This window comes from Dipodomys ordii, unplaced genomic scaffold (genome assembly GCF_000151885.1).
Source record: "Dipodomys ordii isolate 6190 unplaced genomic scaffold, Dord_2.0 Scaffold39, whole genome shotgun sequence".
Classification (NCBI taxonomy): Eukaryota; Metazoa; Chordata; class Mammalia; order Rodentia; family Heteromyidae; genus Dipodomys; species Dipodomys ordii.
The window spans coordinates 7,529,505-7,542,638 of record NW_012267255.1 but is presented as its reverse complement, the minus strand read 5'-3'; the positions used below and the strand labels follow the sequence as shown (position 1 = coordinate 7,542,638).

The window sequence follows — 13,134 nt, the reverse complement described above, 5'->3', positions numbered from 1 at the left end:
TAGTTTCTGATCCTTTTTTCTCAAATCATCGTTGTTTCTTCCCACTGCTACTTTTTTCCTCTTCATACAGATCTCAGCAGGAATTTTGTCTGACCTATCTAAACTAGAACCGTAGCTATCCTTTCTGTCATATTACCTGATTTATTTCATGGTATTCTGTGTTATTATCCTCTCAATTTTTCGAACATTTTTCTTTGCTTATATTTCTTCCTTTATAAAATGTGAGATATATAAGAAGAATCATGTTTCTATTTTTTCATTAGCATATCCCAGTCTCTTGAACATAAATTTCCTGGTGCATATTAGAAATTTTTAAGTTGTCAGAGAGGTAGATAAATGTTATAAAAAAAAAACATTGCGATCCAAATAAATTCTTAATCACTTTTATTTTTAGCAACATTTTACAAGATTAACTTTATCAATTAATATTAGACTTTGTTTAGAACTTATTTGAAATCATATTTTAACTCATGTTGGTGTTGTGGATATTTTATATTCTTGCCTCCTATCTCTTCTCTCTTTGTGTAAAATAAGAGTTGCTAAACAAAATAGCCATCTGGTAACACTTTCCCTATAGTTCCTGTGTTATTTTTCTTATTCACAGTATGCTCTGCTTGCAATCAGCATTATATAATTTATACATGCATAAATCATATCTGTCCTTTTTTGTATGTGTGCCAGTCCTAGGGCTTATACTCAAAGCTGGTCTTGGGGTTCTGTCTCTGTCTCTGTCTCTGTGTCTCTCTGTCTCTGTTTCTGTCTCTCTCTCTCTCTCACTCACTCTCAGCTAGTAATCTGCCTCTTGAAACACACCTCCACTTCCAGCTTTTTGCTGGTTAATTGTAGATAATAAAATCACAGTTTTCTGCCCTGGCTGGCTTTGAACCACGATCCTCAGATCTCAGCCTCTTGAGCAGCTAGGATTACAGGCATGTGCTACCAGCACTCAGCATATCTGTCCTTTATAATTTAGTTCAAACTCTCCTTTCTTCTAACTCACTCTCACTCACAGAAAATTTTCCTATCTGTCCTGTACTGGAGTCCTACATTATTATTATTATTATTATAGAACACTCAACACAAGTATTTTTATCATATTCTACTAATATTTTTGCTAGTTTTTTTCAATGTTCAGGTGCCTTTGCTCCCCTATTGGAATATGAGTTCTTTCTTTTCTATATAGTATCTAGTTCTGAGCCCCTTTGCCTAATTTATAATAATGAATGGACGGGCTAATTAGTCCAGTTCATGTCTCTCTCTCAAAGAAAATGTTTTATGATTATTTATGAAACAGATTAGCCAGTTGAATATACAAACTGATAGCCAATTGTCATTCTTAAACTGATTTTCTCAAGCTATTTTTATCTGAATTATTTTAATAACTTTCTCACTTGATTCCCTGACCAGGCCATAGCCCTTTTAAATCTGTCCTCCATGTAGCATGTTCTGCCACATGAATCTCTAGTTCTGCTGCTATCTCCTTTGCTGGAATGCTCTTGATGTACTGTTGCAACACTCATCCTCCAAGATTAGCATATCATCACATTCCTTACAAAATCTTTTCCAGGATCCCCTTGCATCCAGTTCATCCCCTCTCATATTATCGGGCAAAATCTACCACTTCCCACAAAACTCTTTTACATTATTTTTACAACATTTAGTTATAACACTTTACATTATTACCACTATTTACATACGGCCATCATCAGATTTTACTTGAATACAGCTAAATAATTATATGGTTTGCCTTTGATAAGATTTGTGTTTAGGCTTCACGAAGCCAAAGGGAAACAATTATTCTATAATCGGTCTGAAAAGGTCTCTATATGTCTACAAATAAGAGTAGCAGCAAAGCCATAATTGACCAGGATAATTTTGAGTGCCCATTTTTATTTGACTTTGTAACTCCAACTTTTCACCAGCCAGTTCTCTCCCAAAACCTCAGTAAATGACTCACAACAAATCATATTGGCTTTACCATGCCCCTTCTTGATTGTCCTGATTTATTATATACTGACTCTGTTCATGCTTTCTTGCTTAGGGTCAGAGTAGTAATGGCTTTCTCTTGGTGTGCCTATGGACTATCTAGAAAGCTTTCCAAAGTAGCCTTTCTCTTTGACATTGTTGACATCTTTATATAAGATTTTATATCTAAAGAAGCTGAAGCTTAAAAACCATCAATAATTACTTCATAATATGCAAAGAAGGCTTTGTTTTCCTATTTGCAAAGTCTCCTCCTAGCCACCACCCCCGCCCCCCCCAAAAAAAAGTCGATGAGCCTTTCTATAAGAAATTTAAAAAGAAGACAGAAGAGAAGGGGATAAAAGATTTCATGCAGAGATCTTCCAACCAAATTTCCCCCTGGGGCATTACTAGTTTCTGTTTATTCATTTGAGCAGGAAAATGTTTTGAGTTAGCATTTCATCGTAGGGAAAAAAATAGAGTGATAACAGATTGCTGGTTGTCATAATCATTTGATATTTCTTGATATTACATGCTGTAATTGCTCCCAGTCTTCAAACCAGTAAATCTACTATCCAAACAGCTGTACATTTAGTTTACCAAAGTATACTTCCACAGAGGCATGGGTTGAAAAACAGAAACTCTTTTCCTTTAGTTGTTAGCTTTACAGTCATCCCTCTGTAACTAAACAATAATTCATCCAGGAACAGATTGAAATTTGTCTTTAAAACTTACATCAGTCTGGGACTCTGTGGCTCACGCCTGTAATCCTAGCTACTCACTCACTAGGCTGAGATTTGAGGATTGTGGTTTGAAGACAACCCAGGGAACCAGGGGAAGAAATTCCATGAAACAGCCTCCAACAATCACAAAAAGCTGGAAGTGAAGGTGTGGTTCAGGTGGTAAAGTGCTAGCCTTGAGCAAAAAGGCTCAGGGTCAGCACTCAGGCCAAATTCAAGTCCCCAGACCAGCACACACATTAAAAGAAAAAAGAAAAAAAGAAGACTGCCTATTATCTGTACTGAGTGTATAATTTTTATAGTTATAACTTTTTTAATTTTATAATCCTGGGGACAGTATAGTATGATGACTACCTACACAGAATTTGGAATTATGATTTCCCTAGACATGATTTAAAGTAGACACAAGCACATATACACAATACATAGGTTATATGCAAAACTATGCCATGTAAAGGACTTGAGCATCCTTAGATTGGGGGACCTAAAACCAATATCACAAAGATATCTCAAAATGATAATATTACTTTTATAAAACTGCTTTAATAAATTACAAGAAATGGGTAACAATGACAGAAATATACTTTTCCAGTTCTAGAGATCTGAAATCAGAGAGTACACTGGATTAGTCTCCCTCTAGAAGTTCTAGAAAGAATCTTTCTTTGCCTCTTATAAGATTCCTATGGCAGCATCACTCCAATGTCTGCCTCTGTCTTTACCTAGCCTTCTTCAATCTGTTTCTACCTGCCTTCCTTGTCTCCACTATGAGGACACCTGTTAGTGAATTTAGGGCCTACAGGATAACACAGGGTGATCTTGATATCTTTAACTTAATAACATCTATAAAGTCTCTATAAAGGTTTATAAAGATCACATTAACAGGTTTCAAGGATTAGGACATAGCCATATCTTTTGGGAGGCCACCTTCATTAGGAAGGTCAACATGACATTTACAAAAGGAAAAAGCAAAATAAAACTCATTATTTGTCCATCATAATACCATGTACTCATCATAATAACCAGAAGATATTATCTTTCTATCCCATTTCCAATCTCTATCACATTAGATAATAGTAGCCTATTCTCTAAATTACATGTATCCCCTACTCCAATAATATACTCTTTTGTTTCCTTAGGGCCACGTGGGTGTACCAGGCCTAAGAGGTACCGCTGGACAACAAGGGCCCCCAGTATGTTTTGAAAGCATTCTTTGTAATTCTGATAACTTAGGAAATGAACACTAACCTAACTTATTTCATCTTGGCTTTATATATGATTTGTCGTGGTTTCTATTTAAAGGGTGAACCAGGAGACAAAGGTGAACAAGGATTAAAAGGAGAGAGGGGATCTGAAGTAAGTTGGATTGTTTAAAATGATAAGACATTTTTTGTTGGCTTAAGAAAGCAGAGGCAAAAGTTTGTTTGTTTATCATTCAAACCATCATTAATTCCTTCAAAAATAAAGAGCACTCTCACATATGGTGTTTGCTAATAATTTCACTAAAACATAATTTTTGAATGATTCATATGTTTTGACTGTTATCCAAATAGCTTTGTGGAAATTGCCTAAAATTGTTCCAAATTAGGAGTCTCCTTTAAAAGTTTCAAACAGAAGTACCAGCATTATATAGTGAGAAAAAGTATCAAGCAAAGCTAGTTTGTTGTAAAAGGTGTTAAAAATAAACATTACTCAGCAATATTTGTTCCAGCACAGTAATGAAGATTTCATTATCAATCGCAAAAGGTATAGGGCACTCTTACAATGGTCTTTTACAATAGAGGAGAGAGATTGAACTCAACTCTGAAGACGGAACTAGCAAGTGGAAATTTATAGCTAAGAAGCAGGGTGGGACTTAGTGAATGGAAAATTTCTAAAATGAAATGGCTAAAGGAACTGCTAGGAAGATTCCTAATAAATAGATCTGATTGCCTTTTCTCACTGAAAAAAAAAATCAAGTTTTAGCAAGGAACTGTAGTCAGTTTACCAAAATTCCTCTCCAACCCTTTTCTCCCAATATCTGATCATTCTGGTATGTAATCAGTCAGGATTCTCCACCTTCCCAGTGATGTCTGATCACTGAATTTTATAAGGAAGTGAATTTGTGGGCCTACAAAACAATCATTGTCTCATTTTTCAGATGAAGAAATTTCAATCCCAGAGAGATGACTAGTCCTCTGAGATCACAAAACTAATTAACAACAGAGCTAATACTAGAAGCTTTATTTCCTGAATCCCATTATTACACAGAAGCATTGCTTTGAATATTTTTGCAAATTAAGTAAAATGTGATTCATTACTTAACCAGCTGATGTATTCATTGAGTGTGTTAACTATGGACAACTATAGACAAGATGTGAAAGCAAGTCATGACCAGTACCTTTTTAAAAGCTTTCTGTAAGACAAATGTAAGTGAACCTTCTTATACTGGTTTTCAAAGACTTAAGATTCAAACCATAACTTATTTTCCTCACAAACAAAAGCCAGATATTAGTAAGCAGAAGTTTCTTAGAAAGAGAGAAAGATAGAGAGACATATAGAGTTACAGAAGTAGAGATAGAAGAGAGAGGGGGAGAGAAAGGAGGGAGGGGAAGTAAAAGGGAGAGACTGAGAATAAACTTTTAATAAAGCTAAATATGTTTATTTTAGCAAGATGTCTTCTCAAAGAAAGTTAAAATTAGCAGAGTATTGTGATAACTATCTCTGATCTTTTAAACAAAAACAACAAAAATAACAATATTTACTTTAAAACAACAAGGGTTTGGCACATTAAAATGAAATCATTTTTTAAAAATTAAATTATTTTTTCTAGAAATCTATGTACATCCTCAGTGAATACAACATTTTCTGATTCTTATTTCATATAGACCACTCAATGTATTTTCAGTGTCATCCAGGCAAAACAGAAAGTGCATTTGTCTATGCACTCTAAAGACTACACACACAAAATTCATTTGCCTTTCCTATTATGAAAACAGAAAGTCTGTTCATTGATTTATGAGGTACTTATATTTAAATGAAACATAACTAAATTAAATCTGGAAGTGGCATCAAATAGTATTTTTATTATATTTGAATTTGAAGAGTAACTGTTTTTCCTTCTTATGCTACCAATTCAGTCATCTACTAGCACCTTATATAACAACATATTTTCTTAATTTTGGTCCAATCTGTAATTTCCTATTGAACAGACCACCTCTGTGTAAGAGTAGTATTTAGTAATATTTAGCTTTTAGTTTAGCTATAAAACTAACCAGTAATTCCAGCTTTGAGATTTTTTTAATGCAAAAATTCAAAAAGGTACTGTCTTAGTTCAGGTTGTTATAACTAAGCACCATAAATGAGGTAGCTTAGAAACAACAGAAAGTTATTTCTAAGAGTTCTGGAGTCTGCCATGCAAGGTCAGGGTGCCAGCATGATCAGGTTCTGGTGAGAATCTGCCTCCACAGTCCAGACAGCCAATTTTCACTTCATCCATAGCTAGCTCTAAAATCCTTCAGGATCGTCTGAACCTCAAGATCTCATCACTCCCCAAAGCCCAACTCTCACTAACAACACTTGGCATTACCATTATAGAATCTGGATGTCGATACGTGAATTTTAGTAAAGACAAAAATATTTCATTTATAACTGTTTGTGGATGGAATCAACATTCTATATGTTAGTGATCTATGCATTTAAAACACTTTATGATTACAGTATAGCTTGAACAAAGCCACTCCTTCCATCATGATCCACCAAGACTTTAAATGAATGATTTTTAAGGCAAGTCGTTTTCAAAGTTAGTGACAGAACACTTGATTTACCTATCTCCTCATCCCCAAATTTTTGGAAAGGTATTTTGGGGGTTTTTTGAAGACAAGATAGCCTTAAGCTCATAATTTCTGGCCTCAGCCTTCCCAGTTCTGACATTAGAGACAAACACAACTGTCTAAGATGTTGGATTGTATCTCGTACAGAAAATATTCTTTTTCTTTGTAACAACATGTACTATTTCTTCTAAAATGTTGAAGGTTATTGTCAGACAGTGCAACCTCTGAAGTTGTTTGTGTGTGTGTTTGTGTGTTGTTAAACTGAATTGCAGGCACCTACTGTCTTCAAATTTTAATAGTTTATCACCTCAGGTAGAACTATTTTTGATAAGTTTTAATGATTTCTGGGAAATCTGGTATCTGGTAATGACAATATGATTCTTTTTTTTCTTTTTCTTTTTTTTAATTGTGAAAATACTGTACAGTAGGGTTACAATTACATGGGCAAGATAATGAGTACATTTCTTTATTTTTTATTTTTTTTAATTTTTATTTTTATTTTTTTGAACATACTGTACATAAGGGTTACAATTACATGGGCAAGATAATGAGTACATTTCTTATCAAGCATTGTAGCCTCCTCCTTCGTTTCCCCTTCCCATCCTTTCCCATCCTCCCCCTCCCCCCACCAAATTCTCCTCCCCCCCACCAAAGTAGTAAAGTTCATTTTCGACATAACTTGTACATCTCATTGTTGCAATGGATCCACCTGTATCCCTAGTTAAACGATTTGTTTTTTCCCCTTCCCCTCCACAAATTATACCGACATCAAATACAGTGAAAGCAGGGGTTATACCATGGGGGAGGGACATACAAAGCAACAAAGAAATAATCTTATAAATGTGTTAGAAACAATTGCATGAAAGAAAAAACATTTGAATACATATTTTAGGGTTCATTTCCCTAACATCAACTTATCTGACCTTTTCTGCTTGACTCAGACATATACTAGTTATTGCAAATAAGGGAAACCATGAGACCATGATTCTTTTTCTTATTTGGAGCTCACTTTTCCATATTTTTTTCTTAAAATTATCTTAGGATATCATGAGAACAATGGCAGGATCAAAAGCTATCCTGTCAGATCAGTTATTGCTGAATCAATTATGATTTAAAACGTCTCATATATGGAAAAACAAAATTTCCATGGGAAATTAATGTCTGTTCCTTGATTTGCAAGAATGTTCTTTATGCTTCCAGAGAAGCACATATTAAATTATGGGTTCCTGACAGGAACCTAAGTACTCAATTTAGCCACTTTCAAAGAGAGACAAAGGAGGCAGTCGCTGGTGGCTCATGCCTGAAATCCCAGCTACTCAGGAGGTTGATTTTTTTTTAGGATCATAGTTCAAAGCCAGCCCAGGCAGAAAAAGTTTGTGAGACTCTTATCTCCAAAAAACTACTCGAAGAAGCTGAAAGTGGCACTGCGGCTCAAGTGATAGAGTGCTAGCCTTGAGCACAAAGAGGCTTAGGGACAGCGATCAGGCCCTGAGGTCAAGCCTAGGACTGGGGGGGGGAGGAGGGAAAGAGAGAGAGAGAGAGAGAGAGAGAGGCCCTCCCTGGAAGTGGCCACACTTGCTAAATAATTCTCCTCTACAAGTAAGATACAAGATCTTAAATTGTGAGGCACAGGTAGTTCATACCTATAGCTACTCCAGAGGCAGAGATGGAGAAGATTGTGGTTCAAAGCCAGCCCAGGGAAAAAGTTCTTGAGATCTCATCTCAACCAATATAGGCTGAATAAAAAATCAAACACCTTTCATCCCAGGAAGATTGTGGCCCAGGGCTAGAGACGCAGCTCAAGTGGCAGAATCCCTGCTTAACAAGCACAAGGACTTCTATTAAAAACCTTGTATTGCAACAACAGCCACCTATAACAATTATATATACCCATATATATGTGCATAGATATATCTATATGTGTGTATATGTATCATATATATAATATTGCTTATTTTATCATGCAGGTGACAGTATTTTTTTCTGTGACTTTAGCTGAACTAAAAGGTAAATTTATTTCAGTTTATTTACAACCATGCTTTCCATTTTTAGGGCCCTAAAGGGAAAAAAGGAGCTTCTGGTCCTTCTGGGAAAGCTGGCATTCCTGTAAGTAACAGGCTTCTTTTATCTTTCATGATTTCCTAAACAGAATTGACAACTTCAGCAAGCAGGATAATTTGGGGCCAAGTATGTCATGTTGGATAAATTAAATCATATTGAAAAAAATTTAAATCTATGCTGGAACACAGAGGGAACAAAATATGACCACTAACTCAAAACCAAACTTGTTTAAATCTGAGTGCCTGCAGCTGAAGGCTAAAATTTTCCTGTGTTATGGAGCTCTCCCTGAGGACTCCTGTTCATCTCTCATACTGAGCCACTGGAAAACAGGGAACTTGGAATCATGACTGGCTGAATGGTAACAGAGGTCAAGATCTTCACAGATAATTAAAAAGACATGAGCTGTACTTAATTGGAGGATTCAGCCTCTCATTCTCCTAGCAAACAGAACAGAAAATCTTTGAACCAGTGATTGCAGAACAAAAGTTAATTTTGCCATAATATGTTTTCTCCTCTAGCCAGTCAGATATGTGTTGATTAGCTTGTTAGTAGATATCATGCTGTTATCCCCTTGCCAGAATTAAGATGCCTGCTTTGGGTGACCTGTCCTGGCTCCAAAAAATGTGAAGAAAAGTGAAGATAGATTGCAGATACATTCAGATCAGAGATCCTACAGATGAAACCCAGTTGTCCAAGAACAGAAACAAATGTTCAGACAATTCTTCAATTATGTAATTGCCGAATTCAAAGCATACCAAAAAGAACTACAAGAATTTTTTGTTTTGGAGAAAAAAATAAAGCATGCTATAGGTTTTAGAAATAGTGAATGACAGCCTATATCCTAAGCTGACAGGTACATATAGCATCTCTTGACAGCTGGTTATAAAGCATGGGTTGGCACTATGAGAAGAACCAGAGAATATTACTGAGGCATGAAAGATTAGATAACTTGGCATTTTTGTTGGGGTAACTTTGTTTTTTTTCTTTTGTGAATGCAAAGACAAACTCCAAGACCTAAGAAAATGTTCTACAACTATCCCTATTTCCCTAGTCCCTCTTTAAGGAAATTTGTTTGTTTTTTGTTTATAGGTAGACAGGGTTTCACTCTGTAGCCAAGGCTGACCTTGACATTGAAAATCTCCCTTCTCAGTCTCCTACTGAGATTATAGGTACACATTCAGCCTTTAGTGAACTTTTAAGGATGATTATCAGTTAGAATAAAATAGTAAATCATTAAGAACTTGAAGAAACCAGTGGTTTCTGTGACAGGGTATAGAAAAGAAGCTCCTTTGTCTTATCTCCAGTTAATAGTAAAGTACTGGATATTTAAACATCTTACCAAAATGTCTCTATAATCCAAGCAACTTTTAATTTTCAAGGGACTCCCCGGCCTTCCTGGGCCAAAAGGCATGCAAGGATACCACGGAACTGATGGCACCTCAGGAAATCCTGGAAAAACTGGGCTACCAGGAAAACAGGGACTTCCTGTGAGTAGTTGGCTATCCTTTTCCTCTTCATTTCTTGTGTGTAAATGTCTCTTTACTAGACCCTATTTTTCAGTCTTTCTTAGCCTTGGCATTGGCTTACATTAAGTCAATTATTTCTCTAATAGTTATTTTGCAATAATATTTATGATGCACAAAAATGTCAATAGGTATATTCTCTTTAATATGTTAGATACACTAACCCAGAGTATATAAAAATTAAGTTTTTTTTTAGTGAACTGTAAGGAAGCTCCATTTGAGGGACTGTAACCATTTGGCTGTGTTTTGAGTTCATCACAGGTCTTAAGCCACCTCTGGAACATTTAGGTCTTGGCAGTAACTCAAGGCAGGTTCTGCCAACACTAGTTTCCCTTTGCTTTTACAGACCCAATATTTTTAAGAACTGTATGAATATTTTTTCCTCTGTTTATCTTAGGGTAACACAATGATATAGACCTTCTCTTACTTTCATGTAAATTTCTACCTTATTTATTCAAACAGAAAATTAGAAATAGTACTTTTGTCTTCATTTAGCTATTTTCTTTTTCTGCCTTCTCCATTGTCAACCATATGCAGGTATTTTTGTTATAAAATGCAACATTTTTATTTAAAACATTCAAGAATTAGCTACATACTTTGAAGAACCCAGTGAAATATACATTTTTACATTTCCAGAACTTTGATATGCTTGTTTGATGGTTTCTCTGCTTAAACTATAAATCATTTCTAGTTGTTTATCAAATCTATACCTAAATTCAAATCCATATTAATGTTCTTCTTTCACTATGTTTAGATTCTCATTTGTTTAAAAAAAGAAAAAAATTCTATGAAACTACTAACCAATTTATTTCAGAAATAATTATCTAGTCAGATTATATGGGAAAAGATGGACTTTTTGAGGAGTTTGCTAATACTTCTTGTGAGTAAAATAACCACCTTTTTTCTTTATTTCTTATGTGTATATGTCTCCTTACTAGACTATATTGGAAAAGTATCTCTAAGTATCTTAGAGTATCAGATTAAGGCTTAGATAATTTTTAATGTATATTTTTATTGTAAAGATACTGCACAGAGGAGTTACAGTTACATAAGCAAGGTAATGAGTCCATTTCCTATGGAGCATTGTTACCCCTTCCTTTGTTTTTCCCCTACTATCCCTTTCGTCCCCACCTCCCCAACTCCTTTCTCCACCCCCCCCTCCAAAGTTGTAAAGTTCATTTTCAACATACTGTCTTGTACATCTCTTACAATGGGTCATCCTGTATCCTTATTTCAGCATTTTGTTATTTTCCTTCCCCTCCCCAAATGAGAAAAATGTATATAAAGGATGCAGGACACCAGAATAAAATATAGTCACAACAGGGGTTAGATAATTTTGATGGCAGGCTGAAGTGTTTTTTTTTATTAATGTAGGTATTTTATGAACCTTATCATGCATACTTTGCTAAATCTGAGATTCAGCTCTTAAGAAAGCTATGCACTGGGCTTTCATCTTCTTTTCATTCTAGAAAATCTTGGAATTTCTTTTTTTTCCAGTGCTCAAATTCCTAGAATATGATTATAGGTTCCTTTGAAGGAAGTTGAGAAAAGAGTCATTATTTACACTTCAGCAAATTTCGTCTTCAAATAGAACCTCCTTCCCTTCAATGGACCTAGTTTGGAAAGTAAGACACCATGAATTAACACAGAAAGATTAATTTATATTTTTATAAGACCTAGAAGTTTTCCACCTAAATACTAATACATTCTGCTTCTTTATGTTATATTGATTCCTAGAAGTAATAAGTTAAATGTTCACTGAACTATCACAACAGATCTGTGCAGGTCAATACATTCTGATCCACTTCATCACTTCAGATTTTCTCTGATGGCAAAACTCTATCTTGGATTTAGGCACTCCAAGATTCCTTTTTAATTTAGACACACTAATTCTACTGACATTTCTGAACACCTTGGTAAAGAATAGTCTTTGAGCACTTCCAGTTAGAGTTACTGATAAGATTGTATAGAATAGTATCTCTAGATTCGTTGTTTCTAAACAATATACTGGTAACTTTATAGCACTTTAACTTCATTATATAGAGACCACAACCAAAACTGGATTTCAAATTGCCCATCTGCGAGACTACTAATGGTGTTCTAGATGTTTGAATAAGGCTGGCTCCACAAACAAGGCAGATCAAGAGTTCTCGGTCTTTTCCCTGTCTACTCAAACCTCTGGGCTCTTTTCTTGACTTAGAGTTCGACATTACATTTTAGTACTGACATTAAAACTAAAGCGACTTGTATTCCCTAGGCAAGTACTCTACCACTTGATCCATATCTCTCAACCATTTTTGTTTTAGTTGGTTCTCAGATAGGGTCTCTCACTTTTTGCTTTGTTTTGCCTAAACTGGCCTCTAATTGGTACCTTCCTTAACTTCCCTTGTAGCTGGGATTATAGGTGTGATCAATAGTACCGGGCTTGACTTTTTTTTTAACTGCTGCTCCTATCTTAACAGAAGACCTTGAAGATCCTTAAGAGGTCTTTGGATACAGACTATAAAACCTTACAGTGGGTTGAGTCCTCAACTATATCTACCATCTCAATTCAAGAAACTATCTCATTCTTACTCCTCAGGAAAACCACTGGCCAGCAACTAGAGAGTATGGGAGCTTGCCACATGATACAACAGGGTGGAGAAGGGAGGAGATTTGTTCCCCAAAGACAGATCAGTCATATCCAAGAAACCAGTTTAAGCATTCTCATTTATGAGTCTTTGTAGCAGTCCATCCCAGTTTTAGCAAAATCCATCTGATATGCCAAATAGCCCATTTTTATATGGTGCTAGAACTAAGAATGATTTACACACACACACACACACACACACACACACACACACACACTGATCCTGGGTCTTAAATTCAGGGTCTGGGCACTCTCCCAGAGGTTTTTTTTGTGTTTTTTTATTATTATTGTGAAAATACTATACAGAAGGTTTACAATTACATGGGCAAGATAATGAGTACATTTCTTATCAAGCATTGTAGCCTCCTCCTTTGTTTCCCCTTCCCATTCCTTCCCATCCTCCCTCCCTC

General features: G+C 35.5%; 1 protein-coding gene across 1 annotated transcript in view; it reads left to right on the top strand.

Annotated features, from left to right (window-relative positions):
• Col24a1 (collagen, type XXIV, alpha 1) overlaps nt 1–13,134 on the top strand; it is a 280,847-nt gene that overhangs the window by 212,797 nt on the left and 54,916 nt on the right. Inside the window, exons 42-45 of the mRNA XM_013018210.1 lie at nt 3,839–3,892; nt 4,002–4,055; nt 8,564–8,617; nt 9,952–10,059. Of these exons, the coding sequence (XP_012873664.1) occupies nt 3,839–3,892; nt 4,002–4,055; nt 8,564–8,617; nt 9,952–10,059 (270 nt within the window). The remainder of the gene's footprint in view (nt 1–3,838; nt 3,893–4,001; nt 4,056–8,563; nt 8,618–9,951; nt 10,060–13,134) is intronic.